This window comes from Cibotium barometz, chromosome 17, assembly GCF_041138505.1.
Source record: "Cibotium barometz isolate CiBa-2024 chromosome 17, ASM4113850v1, whole genome shotgun sequence".
Lineage (NCBI taxonomy): Eukaryota > Viridiplantae > Streptophyta > Polypodiopsida > Cyatheales > Cibotiaceae > Cibotium > Cibotium barometz.
This window is the reverse complement of record NC_141062.1, coordinates 27,124,720-27,146,144: the sequence shown is the minus strand read 5'-3', so window position 1 is coordinate 27,146,144 and position 21,425 is coordinate 27,124,720. Positions and strand designations below refer to the sequence as shown.

General features: G+C 44.9%; 1 protein-coding gene across 1 annotated transcript in view; it reads right to left on the bottom strand.

Annotated features, from left to right (window-relative positions):
- LOC147629840 (ferredoxin-thioredoxin reductase catalytic chain, chloroplastic-like) overlaps positions 1–21,425 on the bottom strand; it is a 56,218-nt gene that overhangs the window by 9,466 nt on the left and 25,327 nt on the right. Inside the window, exons 3-4 of the mRNA XM_086811369.1 lie at positions 11,440–11,489; positions 11,269–11,340 (exon numbers count right to left, since the gene is read on the bottom strand). Of these exons, the coding sequence (XP_086667495.1) occupies positions 11,269–11,340; positions 11,440–11,489 (122 nt within the window). The remainder of the gene's footprint in view (positions 1–11,268; positions 11,341–11,439; positions 11,490–21,425) is intronic.

Below are 21,425 nucleotides of genomic sequence, written 5' to 3'. Positions count from 1 at the left end.
CACCTCCCATCAATATGGAAACATATACTGAATCTGAAAACAGCAGTATGCACAAGCGACTTCCCTACTTCTTGCAAAGCAATCAACCCTTCCTAAACTACCACCTCCCATCAATATGGGTTTTTTCTTTGATGAAGAAAAAACATATACTGAATCTGAAACAGCAGTATGCATAGAAAAAACAGCAAGCTTTTTTAACACATACCTTTCTTCGACCTCATCTTCTCTACCTACCGACTTGCTCGTTCACGAGGTATGCTCTGATACCACTGTCAAATCCCCACGGATCTCCTCGTGATCGTTCTTGAACGAGACTCGAATCCTGCAAACAAACGAATAAACAACAAGGGGGTGCAGGCCTGACTCACCTCCCAACCATGACAGTCGTGGGCAAGCCCACAGTCTTGGCTGTCCCCACCGAGCCACGAGCTGAGCTAACTAGGTTGACATTCCGACCAATCTCCTCCTCGCGATGTCCCATTCCGCCGCCCTCGCGGGCCTCGAGATTGCTGCCGACCTTGGCTGCATAAAGCAGGTGCACGTCTGCACTAGATCCAGGCTCCAAGACCATAGAGCTCTCACAAACTCGCGAGACTCTCTATATCCCAATAACTAACCTTGGCCACCCTTTTATAGGCTCTTGGCCGGTCATCGGGTGTCCACACTTGGGCGCTCGCTTGTCCATACTTGGGTTTTTCCAAGGGAGGAGGATCCTCTAAGGGGTGGAGTGAGAGTGCCAGACTCAATACTCAGGAAAAGAAGACCAAAGAAATTGTTCAAGGAGAGGGCAAGAAGACAAGGGGACAAAGTGGAACAAATGCAAAGATCTTCATCAGAGTGGAATTGGAGAACATGGCAGTGTTTTCAGTGAAAAGGTTGCCAAGAAGGGAAGGATGACAAGTTGGGGAGTCCATGAGGAGACAAGGGGATGATGACAGTCATCCAGGGTCAGAAGTAGGACCTGGCCGACAGCAAGTCGGCCAATCCACAAGTGCTTCAAGGACCTATAAATAGTAAAAGGCTTGGCTCATTGTATTCATTTAGTCTTGTAGGGATTGGATCACTAGAATAGGGTTAGACTAGGTGATTTCTACCTTTTCTAGGGCAACCTAGGGCTTGCCAAGAATGTACACCTTTTTGTACTATATAGAATATACTGAAAACTCAGCTATCTGTCTCTCCTGTCCATCTTCTGCGGCTAAAAGAAGACTCCTAGAGCTTCCGCATGTGACATGTCCAATGCAAGAACAATGGAAGGCCTAGCCTGAAGTGATGTATCACATGGTAGCCAAAAGAACCTGGTTGGCTACCATCGCTCACCTTGCAAATCGATAATCAGGTAGAGCTCTAATATAAAAGCTTCCTCTGAATTCTCAGGGGGAGCGGGCCTATCTACTGCTCTACTGAATATCAATGCCCACTTGAGCATCCAAGATACCACACAGCCGTTTGCTGAGGGATCCAGTTGAACTTGTCAATTGGGCGCCCAAAACTTAATGAAGTGTGTACACACTCACTTATAAATTAGTGCTAACTCCTAAGGCCAGGTTTATGACCAATACTTACCACATGTCACATGCCACATAACCATGTCAGAAGACAGTTTCACACGCACGGTTCACGGGCGGGCGTCCCCTTACCCGGAACTACACATTGGTCCAGCAAGCATGAAAACACCATGCAATTTCAATTGCAAGCAAGCACATAAAGATGCTATGCAATGCAGCATTGGTATGGACAATCCCCGTTCATGAGACTATACCAAAATAGACGTGCTCCAGGCAAGTACACGAGGTACCAGACCCAATGGAACACCAATCCACCAAGCATTTCCGAGCATGTACACGGAGGCACAAGTCCCAATGGAAAGCCAAGTCCACAGTATCACATGAGTGGCATCAATCCCCGGCATATACAACTGCCATGGACACCAGTCCAATGTACATACATGGCATCATTACCCTGTTGGGTGCGTGCCAAGTCCATAATGAAATCCATTGTAATACTTTCCCATGGCTGCGTGGGATAGGCAATGGCTGAAGCAAACCTCGTGCCTTTTGCCTATCAAATTTCACCTTTTGACAAGTGATACATGCACGTACATGTGCCTCTATGTCCTTCCACATACCTGGTCAAAAGAAATACCGCTCAATCATGTGCGTAGTAGGCATTATGCCTCTATGACCAGCATATGGAGGAGCATGGCACTCATCCAAAACCTTTTGCCTCATGTCAGACACCACACATAGGCAATTATCTTTCATGAGATAACCCTCTTTGATCACATATAAGGCATGTGCATGACCAGCCATCAAATCAGTCCAAAAAGTGGCAAAATCAGCATCCGTATGATACAAATCACGCATAGTAGACAAGTCCCCATGAGAGGCAACTGAGATAGCTACTACATACGGCTTTCGTGACAATGCATCGGCCACTACATTCTTCTTTCCTGGGATATGCAAGATCTGAAAATGAAACATAGAGAGGAAATTGACCATCCTCATATGCTTCTCTGACAACTTAGTTTGGGTAAGAAAATACCTCAAACTCTGGTGATCTGTCTTCACAGTGAAATCAACCCCAAGAAGGTAATGTTTCTATATAATAAGTGCATGAATTACAGCCAAGAGCTCTTTCTCATAAATGCCAAGAGATAGCTCTGCATCATGCAATCTACGGCTCTCATAAGCCACGGCATGTCCCTCTTGATTAAGGACAGCTCCTATGCAATCTCCAGATGCATCACATTCCATACTAAAAGGCTTTTGTAAATCCGGAATGATCAACACTAGACCATCAGTAGTTCCATCTTTCAATTTGAGGAATACATCCCTCTCTACATTAGTCCATTTGAACACGGCCTTCTTCTTTGTCAAATCATGCAAAGGAGAACCAATCCATGCAAAGTGCCGAATGAACCTGTGGTAGTACGAGCATAATCCAAGAAAACTACGGATCTCATGCACCGAACTCAATTCGGGCCAATTCCGAATTGCATCAATCTTTGCAGCATCCATCCGCACTCCATCTTTGGACACAATATGCCCAAGATAATGTATCTCTGACAAGAAGAACTCACTCTTCTTTGCATTTATGAAGAGTTGATGCTTACGGAGTTCTTCAAAAACAATGGCCAAATGAGCTTTATGCTCTTCTTCGGTCTTCGAGAAGACTAGGATGTCATCAAAGAAGACACCTGTAAATTTCCTGTACCCACGGAATATGCGATCCATCATTCTATTGAATGTAGCCGGGGCATTTGTAAGACCAAAGGCATAACAAGATACTCATAAAGCCCAAATGCTGTCCTGAAAGCAGTTTTGTGTACATCCTCAGGCACTACATGCGCTTGATGATATCCACTCTTGAGATCAATTCGGCTAGAGCATGCCGATCCATCCAACTTGTCAAGGATGTCGTCCATGCGTGGAATCGAAAGCTGATTCTTGATGGTAAGCTTATTCAAAGCTCTATAATCCACACACATACGAAAGGATCCATCCTTCTTTTGAACCAAGAGGACGGGTGAACAATATGGGAAAGAGCTTGGCTAAACCAAACCCTTCTCAAGAAACTTCTTCACCTACTTCATGATCTCCTCTTTTTGGATGCACTTACACGATAGGCTGGCCTATTAGGTGGTGAGCTACCCAGCACACGATCAATGCGATGATCTTTGGGTCGTACAGGTGGCAACTCATTTCATAACTCATCAGCAAAACAATCATTGTGCTCTTGCAAAAATTTCAACCTATCATTACTAAGAGTGTTTACATGTACATTATTTTCCTCAACATGATCTCGTACAAAAATCAAGTACGCTAAAACACTCTTTTTCATTACTTTCTTAATTTGTACATGAGATACAAGGGGAAGGGTATCACCCTCTTCACCAGCATCAATTACATGCTCTCGGCCTTTATGCATGAAGGTGATCTTGTTGGTCTTGTAAGCCTTGCACGGATCAATACGTGTATGCCAAGGCTTTCCAAGCAATACATCACAGCCATTCAAAGGCGCCACAAGAAAATCCTCATGATCAACATAGCCTTGAATGTGTATGCGCAACTTGCCAAAAATAGGCATGACCTGCACTTCTCTACTAACAAAGGCAACCCTTGCTTCAATTTGAGGACCCATGTCCTCCACTTCAATACCCAAAGTAGCTGCCATCTGTGTGGATATGAAATTTTCAGATGCACAATCATCAAACATGAACAAAGCGGGCTGATCCTTGAGCTGTCCCCAAGCTTTACATACAACCCTATCTTTGCTATCATGTGAAGTGTTGCCCTACACATCCGGAACCATATGCACATTAGGCTTTGATGCATTTGCATTATCATGCTTCTTCTTGTTTGGGCATGTCTTTGCAATATGCTCAGTGCTACCACAAGTAAAGCATTTCCCCTCGCTCATATATTGCTTTCTCTGCTCCGGAGTGAGACCATAGTCTCTCAGTTTGAAGGGACGCTTCTTGGTAGTGTTATTTTCAGCCCTTGGACCATTTTTATCTTGGTTTTGGTTCTTTTTAGGTGGCTGTCCATTATTTTGCAGGTTTTGGACAACCCTCTCTTTGCCTTGAAATGAGGGTTTAGCCTTATTGGATCAACTCAATTTGAGTTCCAATTGCTCGGTGGCGGTGGCGGTGGCGGTGGCGGTGGCTGTGGCGGCTGCGATTCGTTGGTGTAAGGTATGACCAGGATACATTTGTAGTCCTGCTTTGTACACGGGTTGCAATCCCGATTGAAACCTTCGCTTCCTTTCCGCCTCGGTGACATGCATAAATGGAGACACCTCCAAAAGCACTTTCCAAAACTTTTGTACATATGCATTTACCGATTCCCCCTCATTTTGCTTCACCCAATCCCACTTCATTGTTATCTCATTCAATGCATTGGAAGGCAAGAATTGAGCATAGAACCTCTCCTTGAATTCTTCCCATGATCTAACAGGATTCGGTGAGAGCTTCTCTGTGAGCCACCAATGGGCAGCAGTGCCTTTCATGAACATGCTTACATGCCGGATCATGGATTTCTGAGTGAAAGCTCTGAGTGAAATCCTCATCACTGAAAGTAATATCAAATTAGGCAATAAAAGAAAGTGCCTTTGATGCATCATATTCCCCATGATATGTGTCAAACTTCACAGATTTGTCTCCGGCTTTGAAGTCACGAGACTTTGATATCTGCCTACATTTTAACATGTTTTCCCCCACGTTTGTCCATTGGGACAACCCCTATGACTGGCATCATTTTAGTGATGCATAAGACATAGATACATGTGCCCTGTAAGCATGAGGCATGGCTGGCCCCTCAACATGCATTGATACATTTTCAGCCATAGCTTCTCCCTCACGAGCACACTTGAAGGCATGAGTGGCATGAGAGATACGCGGAATACCTGCACCAACAAAAAATTGCAGCCCATGTTGCATGTATTGTGCATGCACATTTTCAGCCGGCAATGGCATTTGACATACATTTTGACCACTGCCATAAGCATTGTATCCTTCACGGGCTACATTAGGTATTCCTGCATGGCGTGAAGTCACTGATTGTTCCTCTCCCATAGCATGGAGATTCATCCTCTTAGATATAAGTTCTTGTTTGGGCACTTGTGGGGATTCCAAGACATGTGGGATGGTTGCCTTTTCTGCATAGGCATCCTCGGTACGAGCCATGTATGCACGTGCTGCATCCCTCGGTTGCATGTGCAACTCTTGAGCAATCATTGCCATTGCATGATCCATATAAGATTCAGCTTTCTTGGCCTTCAAACGGTCATGTACCAATGGATCCTCGTGGCGGTAGAGATTCAATTCTTCTTGTTGTGCATGGAGAAGAGCCTACATAACGAGTAAGTTCAGCCCTCAAGACTATGGACTCTTCTTCGTGCATCTTCTCTTTGCCACGGGACGGCTGTCCCACATATTCATGTTCCCTATTATGCACCACATAAGTTTGCTCATCCTGTAAAGCATTGAAGGCATGCATTTCATTGTCCCTGCCTCTTGTGAATCAAGCAGAATTTTGAGTTCTTTTCTTATCTCTTGTGTAACCTTACTCTATCAACCCTCTGTCTATGCATCGCTTTTCTGCTATGTCTAAGTTTTCTGCTTTGGCCTAATCAACATGTCTTTTATTGAGCAATTGTGTCTGTTTATACTTTCTTCTATGTTGTTGAACCCCAACACAGTTGGCGATCATGCTGTGTTTGTCCTGTTTGGACAAAGGCGATGAATGCCATTCCCTCCCTCAAATAAAGTATATTGATCTCTTGGGAGAATCAAGTACATAGTGTCATGGGCATTTCTGACCAGATTTCGATACCAATGCATATGAATACAGTATTGCAAACAAGTGGTTGTCGATCTACCCTCTCAAGTGCCCATGTTCCCTACCATCTGCTCTCTATTGTTCCACCAACACATGCAACAATCTGCAACCAAGAGAGCACGTAGGACAAGAGAACACTACACAGGGTATGTGATCTTGTAATCCGGTTCCTCCCTCCTGCTACTTGCTTCCATATTTAAGCATAAAAGCTTACCAATAGCAAGTAGAGTCGATGACAGCGGAAGTCTTCGCGATGGAAGTCCTTGGAGTGTTGAGATCTTCGATTTGTCGCATTTCTTCCCGACAGAAGTTTCAAGAGGATGAAGGGAACCTTGGGAAAGCTTACCCTATGGTTCAACTTGAGAAAGGAGGGCTGAAATTAAGGTTTTCAGCAAAAAGACCAGAAATTACAGCAATAAAGAGAGCTGTTTTGCTGAATTTCAGTCATTGGGAGTGTGTAGGAGAGTGATTAGCATCCGAAAACACTCTTGGAAGCTTGAGAAACACCTTAGCAAGCTTGGAAATGGAGTTGGGAAGGAGAAAAGTGCAAAAAATGCAGCCCAACAGTCCTCATGAAGGAGGCGCCAATCTCTAGAGAGAGGAAATGAGGTGGTGAGTTGTCCAGTGTAGGTGGCACGTAGGTGCTTTGTGGAGCAAGCTAGAGTGGACACATGGTTGGTTACTCCCTTTGTACAAAGGGGATAAGGTCTCGGCAGTGGACATTGGGTTATGTCCGCCTCGGGACATCTGCTTTTGGGGAGGGGGAGTTGTTTTGGTATGCCGATGTACAGCCTTGTTTGACTCCTAATTGGGACCATAACTTTAGATGTGGCCCGTCCCCACCAAGTATTCAGCCTTACACAGATTTCGAGCAGCCAAAGCAAGGACCAAGCATATATCTTTGGGCAAGAATTGGCAAGAGATAGCCAGTAGTTGAGGAGCATCAGCGATGTACATTAACTTGGGCACATCTCTGTTAATCACTTCGTATTTCCCAAACAGCATTGTACGCATTTTTAGTGTATAATTAAGCTTGGATTCTCAGGATTTACACCATTGTACATATTTTATTGTATAATTGAGCTTGGATTCTTAGGATTACACCAAAATTACTGTAGATATTGTTGGCATCCACAGGATCACACAAGGAGCTATGGAGGATGGAATATCATCATCATAGTGTAGTGTGTGTGTGTGTGTGTGTGTGTGTGTGTGTGTGTGAGAGAGAGAGAGAGAGAGAGAGAGAGAGAGAGAAGCAATACAGCACAAGTATGAGAGAGATTGCACAACTTGAATGGTACTCCTACATGCGAGAATGAAGGACCCAAGTACATGCTTTTATAGGCACCAAGGCCTTATCTTTTGACCTAGACCTAAATAAGGGGTGTTCACACCACAAAAGACACTACGCTAGACTCTAGACTAACTCCAAAATATCCAACAAATCCCCTTCGGAGTGATGGTGGAGTTGCATGCATTACCTTCAATAGTCCCATACACCAAGGATGATGTACGCTATGTTGATTTAGGTACTTCGAACCACATGACAAGTCATGGTGAGTGGTTCAAGAAAAGGAAATGAAGAGTCTTGAAAGACCTGATTTTGTTGAAACGGGGGATGACACTGCTCATCCGATTGCCCATATTGGAGATGTGCCATTGTCTATGCAGGATGGTAAGGTGAAGTACCTTGCAGATGTACTTTGTCATAACCCTGTGAAATTGGTACAGCACAAGTGTGGGCATGGTGGTCGGTGAGCAGGATAAACATTTAATTGTTCATACTTGGATGCCCGGACAAAAGGTTAATGTGTGGACATCCCCAAGTGTGAAGGGGAACCAAGGGATTTAATATTTTAATTTTTATAACCTTGGGTGGCCCCTAGGCATAAGTTTTAATAAACTTATGAAGCGCCTTAGGGCCTTAGGATTTTTATGGGAGAGGGGGCTACTCCACTTTTAGAGTACATGCCTCCCTCTCTCTCTCTCTCTCTCTTGCTTTTGGAAAGAGAAGGCTGGCTGAAGCGTGGAGTTTCTAAAAGAGAAAAGCGCTTATTCAGGCTGCAGGCTGCGCCTCTTTCTTTTCTGGTTTTTGGAGAGAAAGGGGACAGGCGCCACTATTTGCAGGCAGCGTGGAGATCTTTCTGAAAAAGGAGGCGCATACAGGCAGGTGCGGCAGGGCTGTGTTTCCTTCAGGGGCTGCAGGGCTGCCCTTCTTTCTTGCTTGCCTTCTGGAGGGACTGTAGGTAGGCAGCGCAGAATTCAGGACTGGTTTCATGGGGTAAAAGTCAAAGGCTGATTGCTGGCTGTGCTACAGAACAGAGATTCAAGGCTCTTTTCTCTCTCTCTCTTTAGTTCTTGAAGAGCTAGTTGGTTGCTGATTTGCAGAAGGTACAGGTGCCTACAGGTTCACCTCTTTCTCTCTCCTTTGCTTTTGGCAAGAAGATGGTTGTCAGTTGGGAAATGTGAGTTGTGAGAAGGGAACACAAGGCTGGACAGAAGGTTCTCTCACAAGTTTTCTCCCTCTTCCGGCTGCAAGACAAGAGGACAAGACAATTCGGGGCTTTTCCTCGAGTCTTCTCTTCATTGTGGAAACCGACATCAAGACTGTAAATTTCTCTTTCTTTGTGAGCAAGTGGGACTGCAGGTGATGTCTTTTGAAGTCTCTCTTTTCACTGGCTCAAGACTGCTCTAGAGTGGTTCTCTCTAGCCCTTTGTGAGAGGAAGGGTTTGGTAGTTCAGAGGGTGGAAACAGGACAAGTTTGTGTATGTGCATGGTTCAGTCAGATGCTTATTCAAAGCCTCATGGATGTACATACTTAGCAGATTAGAGGTGATAGCAGTGTGGTGTTCTTGGGACACAAGGCTGTGTAACTTCTATACTAAGAGGTACTGAGGATTGGCAGATTGGACTTGCAGACATACAAGCCATGAATGGCCATATTGTAATCATCTAAATCTTTCCATTGAAATTGAATAAAGAAGTACCGAAAGGGGCGCCAAGCTTTGGGACCAACAAGTGTTTTTCTCCTTTTTGTTTTGGAGCACTCTAGCTCCTGTTTATTTGCTTATTGTCTGGACTACAATTGGATTGGGTGACTGCTAGTCTACCACACTTTGGTTTCTACCAGAGGCCGGTTTCATACTTTATGTTCCGAACATTACAAAGAATCTCGTTTCTGTTGGCCAGATGATTGAGCAGGGTTTGCAGGTTCGGTTTAACCCTGATGACTGTTATGTAGAAGACTTCAAAGATAAGTGCAGGTTGGCAAGCTACGCCATAATATCAGTCCTGAAAATGTAGTTGGTACATCACATAAAGGCAAAGAGAAATGGTTGAGCCCCTTGGTATGCCTGACATTTCTACAAGGCATTCTCTTGTTGATGGAGATTCTAGTGGCTCAAAGATAAGCATTGATGAGGAGCTTGGGATTCCAGCAATGAGGACACCTGGTGTGAAGAAGGCTATGGAAGCCATGAATGCAAAGTTACAAAGATCTGGAAGAGTCTTGTGAGAGTTATGATTGGCGGTGGTTGCAGCTAAAGGCTTGTTTTCACATCAGATGGATGTAAAAATTGTGTTCTTGCATGGTGACTTGCAAGAAGACGTGTATATGGATCAGCCACTAGGTTTTGAGGATACAGGTCACCCAGAGTATGTGTGTAAGCTTCGTAAGGCCTTGTATGGGCTGAAGTAAGCTCCACGAGCATGGCATGATAAGATTGCTGAGTATCTTGTCACTATTAGTTTTCATAAAAAGAGCTAGTTTTGAAGCCTCTACCTCTAGAATCGATCCAACCAGATTCTGCATTACTTAATGTAGTAAAGGAGAAGAAGAAGAATTTTCAGCCTCACCTTGTGTGTTCTCTTCTAGGGTTTGTGTGAGTGTGCACTTGCAAGGGCTCAAGCTCTCTTCTCCCCTGCATCTTTTCAGCCACCACTAAGGTACTTCTTTGAGGACCTAACTTCCATGGGCTAAATGCTGAGGATTCACCTAATGCATGCTTGGCCTTCCTGATGCTTCTTAATTGCTTGCGTTTACCTTGCTTGGACCTATACACCCTTTATGACAATGCCCTTGAGAACTACGACAATGCCCTTGAGGTGCAAGTATAATGCCATTGGGGTGGAGGTTGGTCCTCGCACGATGAAGGTAGGGTTCGTGTGGCTACTAGTCAAGGCATGACTACTAGTCGGGGTATGGGAACTCTACATATTCTGATGTGAAGCTCTGGGACCTGCAGTGCTTGGTAATGCGGCTGCACCTGATGCTCTGATACCAATGTGACATAGCGGAAGCCTTCATGCCTTAATCACAGCCCTTAAGCACTCTATAGGAACCTTAATGCAAAATGCATGAGAGAAGAGACTGGTTTTCAGTATATGTATTATGTACATCGAAAAGGTTACATGTATGCTTGGCCATAGGCCTTCCCAAAAGGGCTACTAACTACTTATGACCAACCTCCAAAAGGGAGAAAGATGATTTATGAGCTAATGCACTACTTCCTTGTATACGATGCATGGATGCTGGTCGGCCAGTTCCAAGGGCTGTCAGCCAGCTTCTGTGTCCTTTGACATGAAATGTGTGACATAAAATGCCAAACTCTTCACCATAAATACTGATAAATGCTGTCGACCCTGGCTACTGCTGCTCACTCACATCTATTGCTGCCGATTGGCAAATGTATGCTGAAATCTGCTGCCAACAAGATGCTAACTTGATGATGATGCGTGTATGCACCTAATATTGTTGCCTGGATTAGGGCTAAATGCTGGGATTAGATTTGGGATCAGCCATGGCACTACCTTGTGCACGTGACAGATGGCCTTCACATTAAGTTTTACATGTTAGGTCAACCACAACTACTAATATGTAGGACAACACAAAATCTTCTCTATTCTCTCATGTTGAGCAAGGTTTACCTTTCACGCATTGGAACACATGGACAGTTCCAAAACCCTTGTTCAACCTCAGCCACTTTATCATCATAGTGCCTACAACACACCAAAAAAATGCTTTGGTAAATCCTTGGTTCACACAAGTATTCTATTGTCAACCCACAATCAAATTTATTCCTAACAGTAGAGATGTACCTGCAGGGACACAAGGGAGCCCCGAGGTTGTCTTTGTGTTCCGCTAAGCCCTACATGTAATCCAGACCAAACAAAACAAAAGTCAAACATGTGATTCTGTAAAGGCAAGGTCAGCACCTGATCACATCATCAGCTTTTGTTAGGCATGCATTCCGTTAGCAACAAATAGCAATTTTGCAAGATGAATGGCCAACTGTGCTTATGCCTAAGCTGCATATAATTAAGGATCACACAATGCCATACAAATCAACATGACCATACCCACTGTGGAAGGGCTGTTCACACACAGACACAAGCGGGTACACAAACACGGGTACATGTACACGATGGGTACACAGTTGGGGGTGGTAGCCAAGAACTCGGCTGCACTTGCAGAGACAGCAAGTCATGGTGCTGCTGATAGGGCGGCACACAGGCTTAGCCAATGGCATATAAAACAGGTACGGCGCTGCTGTGCACACATAAGCTGCTTGACGTTGGCGCAGTGCTGTTGTGCTGCAAGTGTGTACGGCCAGAACTGCACACGCCTAACAGGTTGTTGTTGACAGTAGCTTGAACAGAAACAGGTGGTGGCCCAGATGGTGTGAATCTATGTGTAGGTGGGCAGCGGTGAAACACGTGGCTCCAATACCATTTGTGAGCCTTAGGGTTAGGGTTATACAGGCCTAAGCTAAGGAGGATGAAAAATGTCCATCACGACTATTGTGTGTGCAGAGTGATAGAGAGAGGAGAGAAGAGAGAGAGATTAAAGCAAAAGAGAGAATGTGTTGCACGACTCAATACTCTGTTGATTGATATGTTAAAGCTTACAGCAAGTACATGCTTTTATAGGCTGAATGCCTTATCTTTCTCAACATTCTACTCATGGGGCAGTGACACTTGGCTAAACCAATGACATCACTGCTTACACACACACAATAGTGGCTATAAGAGGTGGTTCACATGTAATTACTCACATATGTGAGCGTTCACACACACACACACAAGCAGGTACACACACTGAGTCTCCGAAATACCCAACACCTCTTGGGTGCGATGAGGAGTGCCTTCGGCAGACTCTTATGTGGAACGCACTCTATCTCCCCTCACGCCACCCCTCTTGGTGCCTGGCCCCACCTCGCTCGTGTCACATCAGTTCAGGTCCTGCCCACACTGGATTCTTGGCTCTCTTTCTGCACCCTCCCTCCTCCGATACAGGAGGAGAGGCTTGCCTGCCTCAAAGGAGGGACCCACCTCAAGCCTCGACATAGACTCTGCCATCATCCCCCCCCCCCCCCCAAGTGCAAGAATCACGATCCATCTCCCAATTTTATTTGGGTCGCTTCCTTCTTCTGGTGATCTAGGAAGATTACCAACCCCCCCAAAAGCACTGCCTTTGTGGTAAGGGGATCAAGGATGACTTTTTCCAAGAGCAAACCTCAAAGAGGAGGATTAGCCTTCACTCCCCTAGCACGTGAGGATTGCGGACTTCCACGACCCCACTGGCATATCAACCATAGCCGATGACCTGACCTAGTGCCTTTGGCTTTGGTAGAGCCCTTTGATCCATCTCCAGTGGGATCCGAGTGGCACTAGTGGGACATGACCTGCCATCTAGAGGACCCGGGCATCCCATACTTCGTGATTCCTTGCAGACTACTGGCACAGGATCTGGGACAGCTTTCGCCCTTGGAAGGCTACTCTCTTCCTTTGGCGTTTGGCACACCGCAGCCTCGCGGCTGGTACCTCACTCGACATCGCGGGCAGAACCTCCTGGTGCAACCCATTGTAGCGCCCCCGAGGAGACTCAGTGGCATTGCCTTCTAGATCCTGGAAAGGCCTACTATGTTTGGTAGATTACTGTTGGGAATCAAGATCTTACCTATGAACCCACTCTCAGTGAGGCAGTGGTGTGTGTGTGAACCACCTCTTAGAGGGGTATCAAATAATATCTAGATATTTGTGTGAGTTTGACATAATAGTGATGTCACAAATGTGACATAACAGTGATGTCACAAATGTGATACTCACAAAAAAACTTCACACAATCACAAGGGTAATTGTACCAAGGTGAAAGGCGATAAACTAGATATGGCAAGTTAGTGAACATTGCATCCAAGGCGACCAAGCGTGACTGGCCAGCACACGGGAGGATGCAGAGTTACGGCAAGTCGGAACCCACGTTCGTGCTCGGGCTTCTGACCTCGCGTGCTGGCCAGTCACGCTCGGTCACCTCGGATGCAACGTTCACTAACTTGGCGTATCTAGTTTATCGCCTTTCACCTCGGTACAACTACCCTTGTGATTGCATGAAGCTTTACTGTGAGTATCACAACAAAGGCAACCTTTGTACTTATAAAAGGTACATGGACTTCATTGATTTAATCAAGAAACTATCACATCATTGAGTCATGCTGTACACTCTCTCCATTGAGTATTGTCTTATCTCTCTAACTCTCTCCCTGTGTTGGCTGCCTATCTCTTCAAGCCTCCCTAAATGCAGAAACCTAACTCCTTCATATGGTATCAGGGCTTTGCTAATCACTTCTGCTTTCGGCATCTATTCGACTTATTGTTCTACTTGGCTTCTTTTCCGCTATCTCGCTCTGCTCCCACCAATTGACACGTTGTCACTCTGCTCTCACATGTCCACACGTTGGCAAGCTTGCACCTTCTCTGTTGCGTTGGTATGAAGGATTGCTAAGCCGCCTATGCTGCTCCGCCCGTGGCTTACATGCACGCCAGTTGCCTAACTTGGCTAACTTTGGTTTTTAACCCATTTCTTATATAAGGTTATAATAACCTTATTAAAAGCAACCACACCAACCAATTGCCGTCATCTCTGCACAACTGCCCACCACTACCCATTGTGCGCCTCTTGCACGCATTTGTACCAGCTCGGCACTCAAAAATATTGTAAAAAAAATTTAGGTACAAAAATCGATTTGGGGTTTTTAAAAAAATCCTTCTCCTGTTCAAAAATTGAAGTGCAGTCATCAGAGAGATTTTGGGGCTTTTTTATTTTTTGCGAAATCCAGCTTAATCAGAACATTAATCTCAAATCCCCCATCATTTTTCAAAATTGAAGGTAGCATTAAAGGGTTGCTAACAGCGTCATTAATTTTGAAAACCCCCTTGAACCAAAATCTGAATTTTTGGAAACCCTAATTTCCAAAAATCCTAATTTCTTGGGGCATTATCTGTAAGGGACTAGACACTGGCATTGGATAGTCTCCATTGTTAAGATCTTCCCAAATTCATAGAAAATCATGGCATCCCACATGTTTATTGAAAAATTTAATGGGGAAAGCTTCCATACCGGGCAGACCAAACTAAAGTTTAGTCTAATGAGAGAGGGCCTCTGCTCTTTCATTGAGGGGGAGGAAAAGATGCCTGAAGCAGAAAGTGAAGCACAGAGAGCTTGGAAACCCCGAGATCAAAAAGCCTCTGGCCTCATAGCCCTAGGCCTGTCCGAGAATTTCATACACCATGTTGTTGATCTCCTGACTTCAAAAGAATCTTATGAGATGCTAAATAAGCTCTTTCGAGCACAGGGAAAGAACTCTAAGGTATCTTTACAGATAGAGTTCTACAGCCTGATGATGTAGTCACACGAGAACTTTGACGCTAAGCTGAACAAGATGAAGTCCCTGATGAACTAGCTTGCTACACTCAAAGCCAAAGTTGAGGAAGATGTGGTCGTAGCCGTGATGATCAAGTCTATGCCAAATGAGCTTTACGGAAACCTTATCACCACCTTGAAGAACCTGCCCAGTCAGGGGTTATAACCTCCTTCGAGGAGGAGGATAAGAAGATAAACAACAAAGAAGCACGGGGGACAGCTCCTTCGCAAAGAATTTCAAAGGTATGAAATGTTCCCTTTGTAATAGGAACAATCATACAGAAAAGGACTATTACTCAAAGAAGCTGTGCAAACATTGTGAGAAAAATGACCACAATGAAAGAATTGCTATTACAAAAACGTAGATCCCAACATCATCAAGGAGAAAGAGCTTTTCATAGAGGAAGCTAATTATTGTCACATGATTACACTTTCTAAAGTCCAAAGTTATCTGTTGTGTTGTTGTGTGTTATTCAAGTGTGTGATGTGAATCAATGACCTGATCCTGTGTGTACTCTAGGGACATGAGAAACTAGGAGCCATGAGCCTAGACTTATCCTTGACTGTAACATACCCATTGTAAATAACAATGTACTTGCTTCAGAGTTGAAAAATATAACATACCCATTGTAAATAACAATGTACTTGCTTCAGAGTTGAAAAATATAACATACCCATTGTAAATAACAATGTACTTGCTTCAGAGTTGAAAAATATAACTTAGTTTGTCATTTTTACGATCAGAAAACTTCTATTTTTGGAAAATGAGCCATTTTTGCTTAGAAATTTGTAATTTTGAATCCAAATTTGGAATCTACGCGTAATTTTACGCTTAAAATAGTTTTTTCTGAACTAAAAACGGGTACCCGGAATGGGTTTAATTAAGCTTTTAAGCCTTAAATCTGTGAACTTCCGACCTAAAATAGTAACTATCCAGGCGTCTAATCAACGAACGGAACACGCCCCCATGGTTACGGGGCAAGGCCGGACATTTTCGTCAAAAATTTTTTTTGACTCCCCTCGAGACGACGGCGGGCGGCCGGCGTGGGCCCCACCACCACGGGCGCCGCTCGTGAAACAACCGACAATCCACCCGAGACACCCAAGTGTGTACACGACCTAGACGCACCCTCCAGCACACCCCTACACGTACCCCCTCCTCCCAGAACCCTCTATCCACAGGTGTCGCGCTCTCTCTCTTGGGGACACCTCCACCCCCATGTGTCACACTTTCTCTCTCTTCGAGACACCTCCACCCCCAGGTGTCTCGCGCCCACACTCTCTCCCGGACACCTACACCACCCAGGTGTCGCCTTCCCGCACCCGGACGTCCACCCTCCAGCACCTATAAAAGGACCCTCCCAGCCCCCTTCTCCGAGCAAGCCCCCAGCAAGGCCCTAGGCGCAAGCCCTCCCTCAAGCTCTAGGACATGTCCTACACTCTTCTCCCCCCGCCCCCCCCATGTGAATAGACTTAAAGTGTGCTTGTCCTCCAACCCTTGCCTTACTCTTCCCTAGGCCTCCCTAGGCGTACACTCTTCTCAAGAGCTCTCCAAGTTAAGGACACCTCTCAATTCCCCCCCCCCCCCATATGCGGCGACTTAAACTTAGGCTAAGAGGTCTTTCCTACCCATAAGCCCAACAAGCTTTTCCTACCCCAAACGGACTACGTTTTCGAATCCGTTTGAACCACTAGAATTCTCTCTTTTCTCAGACTTGTTTTAGGGGACCGAGCCAGCGGTCGTGCCTCATGAAATACGGGGGGAAAAAGGCGTTGGCTTCCTTGAACCAAGTGTGGGTCTTGTTCCATCTCCACGCACATCCCGTGCTGGGGATTAGAATTTCCTTTAGGATGACTATGCTTCCCCTGCGAGATAGAGTTAGGTCCCTCCGTTTGCTCGCAACCTCGTATTTCTACGAGATCGAGGTGTCGTCAATCGGAAAATAACACGAGACTTAACCGCCTATCAAAAGGATTCCCCCGCCCTACGGGTAGGGGTCCTTACACGTGGTATCAGAGCAGGTTTAGACTTGGGAGATTTCATATTGTATTCTCTTGTTGCTCTAGGAATTCTTGTTAAACTAATCTAGTTACGGCTGGACGCAGGAGGACGAGATGGATCCCTATTCTCGCTTCCTCGTATTCCAATGCATGTTCATGACTGCTTGTCGCTCTTCCGAATTTGAGTTCCGTGACACTATGATGCACATTGTAGACAAGCTAACCCTTCCTCATTACACTCGCATCGAAAGGGGATGGAACAGAGCTGAGCATTGGCATCGTCGATCTACCTATTTCATCATTCGAGCTGAGCACGTCGGCAATCTCACCAACGACTTGAGGCGGATCCGATATGCCGAGATGTTGCGGATGGTTCGCCTGTTCTGGTTTATTGGCACTTCTCGTAACACCTATGTCACTATCGATGGGAATCGTATGTTGCAGAATCGATGGGTTTATGATAGTGTGACTCAAGTTGTATCCCCTGATAGAGTAGCCGTTACCCGTCTTTCTAGACGTGGTTTACCTCCCCTACCAGAGACTTATCGAGTTCTTGAAACCATGGGAAAACCCCCCTACTTTTTCAATGCTACCACCGCAGATCTTTATTAGGTTCCCTAGAGAACTACCATGTAAATAAATAAGATTGGATTCAGTCCAATCCTTGTAAATGGCTTGGTTCACTTGTAAATATTAAAGCTTGGAATAAAAGGTTTTGATTTTCACACTCATTGTCTTATGTGTATTAAACCGCCTAAGTGACATGATTCTAAATTTAGCTTCATATTGATAACCATGATCGTCAACTTCTTGCTCCCAATGCATTATATACAGATATACAGGAGAAGAAGCTTCTCCTCAAACAAATGCAACCTCCCTCATTTAATGGGGCAGGTTCAACCAGCTGGGTAAACCTCACGGACCGTCTCCCCTCGTCGTCAGCCAGCCGATGAGGGCCAAGCCGTCCTGTCACCCCCTCAGGTACTGCCGCTTGTACCAAACCCTCTCGCCCTTCGGAGGGGACGTCTCCTCATGAGGTGGGGGTTAAGTCACCGCACTAGCCTGGACCCACAGAACTAGGCAGCATATATACATCACCCTGGTGGTGAAATCCAATTCCCAGATCTTGCACTGAAGAAGATGATCTTGTATGAAGCTCATGATAGCCCCGTAGCAGGACACCCAGGTTATGCAAAAACCTTGAATGCCTTAAGGAGAAGTTACTTTTGCATGGAATGAAGAGAGATATCCTTCAATACATCAGACAATGCCTTTCATGTCAAAGGATTAAAGCTCTATGCCAAGAAAAGCAAATGTACCTTCTTCACTTCCCAAATTGAATATCTAGGGTTCATTGTCTCCTCAGAGGGCATCTCAGTAGACCCTGCCTTCCCTACTAAAAGAACTCGAGATGTCCGCATCTCGGCACGAACTCTGGGTAATTCTTTTGGAGGGTTGACTCTACCTCCCAAGTGGCATCCTCCTCAGGGTAATCTTTCCATTCCACTAAATGTTCCCTAAGGATTCTATTGCGAAGCACTCTCTCTAGAGTCGATGATTCTATTAGGTCTCATTTCAAGGACTCCCTTAGTTGGCATTACAACTTGTTCATCATCAAGAACATGATCAGGATGAGGCACATATGGCTTTAGTAAGCTTACATGGAATACATCATGGATTTTGAGGTGGGTCGGGAGGCGAAGTTTGTAGGCATGTTTTCCCAAACATTTGATGACTTCATAAGGCCCACAATACCTTGGACTCAGCTTCCTAAATTTTCCAAGAGATAAAGAACTTCTCTTTGGTCGCACTCGAAGAAAAACTTTGTCTCCTTGCCGGAAAATTATTTCAGATCTTTTGGTATCAGCATAATGTTTCTGTCGATCCTGGGCGGCTTTAATATCCTTACGAATAGCTTTGGTTTGTTCTTCCATTTCTTCAAGCATCATCCTAGAGGCTTCAACCTTTAGTGTGGGGTCAGAGAAATTTAAGGGAGACAAACATTCCTGACCATAAAGAGCTTTGAATGGTGACATCCCTATGCTTTGGTGATAGGATGTATTGTAAGAGAATTCCACTAGAGGGAGATACTGAATCCACTTCTTTGGTTCACGCCCACAATAGGCTCTCAGGATGTCTTCTATAACCTGATTAACTCTCTCAGTTTGACCATCTGTTTCTGGGTGGTAAGCTGTACTGAAACAAAGTTGTGTTCCAATCGCCTGGAATAATGATGTCCAGAACTTTGAAGTGAAGTCAGAGTCCCGGTCACTGACTATTCTTTTTGGCAATCCATGAAGCCTAAAGATTTCCTTGATGAAAAGGCAGGCAATATCAGAAGATTTAAATGTCTTCTTTACTGGGATAATATGGGTCACTTTGGTAAGCATATCCACAACTACTAAAATAGAATCATATCCTCCCTGTGTTGTGGGAAGACTTGTGACAAAATCCATACTGATACATTCCCACTTCATCTGAGGAATGTCCAGAGGTTGGAGTTTCCCGGGCATTTTGATTCTTTCAGCTTTAATCCTTTGACATGAAAGGCATTGTCTGATGTATTGAAGGATAACTCTCTTCATTCCAAGCCAAAAGTAACTTCTCCTTAAGGCATTCAAGGTTTTTGCATAACCTGGGTGTCCTGCTACGGGGCTATCATGAGCTTCATACAAGATCATCTTCTTCAGTGCAAGATCTTTGGGAATACATAACCTATGCATGAAGTAGAGGCATTCATCATCGAGGGTGTATCCCTTGATCAATACATTTTCCTTTTCTGTGGGTGCCTCCTTGTGAACTAGGCTTACTAGCTTTTGGTAATCAGGGTCATGAGGTGAAACCTGCTTTACCTTCTCTAGGATGGGGTTATTTGGCATAGAGATTGCACTTAGGAAGGATTTGCGACTGAGGGCATCTGCTACAACATTATCCTTTCCAGGACGAAATTTGATATCAAAATCAAACTCTTGCAGAATCTCAATCCACCTCCTTTGCCTCATGTTGAGATTGGGCTGGGTGAAGATCCACTTTAAACTCTGGTGGTCAGTTACAAGCAGAAACTTACGGCCTAGGAGATAGTGTCTCCATAACTTGAAACAATGAACAACTGCAAGGAGTTCCAAATCATGGGTGGCATAATTGACTTCATAGGGTTTAAGCTTACGAGAAGTGTAAGCCACAGGCCTTCCTTCTTGAATTAAGACACCACCAAGTGCAAGGCCACTAGCATCAGTGACAACCTCAAACTCTTTGGTGAAGTCAGGGAGCTTCAAAACTGGTGCTGAGGTGAGGATAGTCTTAAGTTAGCTAAAACTGATTTGGTGGATTGGTAACCATACTATCTTACATTCCTTCTTGAGGAGATCAGTTAAGGGTGCGGCTATCTTGGCATAATCCTTGATGAAGATCCTATACCATCCTGTGATGCCTAGAAACCCACGGATTTCTTTGACTGTCCTAGGGGGTGGCCATTCCAATATATCCTTGACTTTGGCAAGGTCTACTGAGATGCCCTCTGAGGAGACAATGAACCCTAGATATTCAATTTGGGAAGTGAAGAAGGTACATTTGCTTTTCTTGGCATAGAGCTTATGTTCGCGCAGTATTTGCAATACTTTGCGTACATGCTCCTCATGTTCCTCTTTTGACTGAGAATAGACCAAGATGTCATCAAAGAAGACAAGGACAAATTCATCCAAGTAGGGTCGGAAGATATCCTGCATCAGGCGGTTGAAGGTGGCGGGAGCATTGGTTAATTTGAATGGCATGACTGTAAATTCATAGTGGCCATAGCGGGTATTGAAAGCGGTTTTGGAGATATCTGATTCCTTGATCCTAATTTGCTAGTAGCCAGACCTTAAATCCATCTTGGAGAAAACTTTGGATCCATAAAGTCTGTCAAGAAGTTCGTCGATGCGAGGAATGGGGTATTTGTTTTTGACAGTGACCTTGTTTAGGCCTCGGTAGTCAATACAAAGACGAAGCGTGCCATCCTTCTTTATCTGGAAAAGAATAGGCGCTCCCCATGGGGAATTACTAGGGCGAATGAATCCTTGCTCAATGAGCTGCCTAAGTTATTCCTTGAGTTCTATGGCTTCAGGAAGAGACATTTTGTAAGGTCTCCTTGAAACTGATTCAGCCCCAGGGATTAACTCAATCCCATGATCTACTTCTCGAGATGGGGGTAGTTTTGTAAGTTCCTCTGGAAAGATATCTGAAAACTCCTGGAGCCAAGAGGGTTCTAAATCTGGGTTGCTTTCTTCTACCTTGTTGAGTTTGACAAGGAAGATCTGTTGGCCCTTGCGCACTCCCTTAAGAAGGCGATTAGCTTTGACCAAATGAAATTTGGGTTTACCTGTTTTTCCCTGGGCTGATACTACCT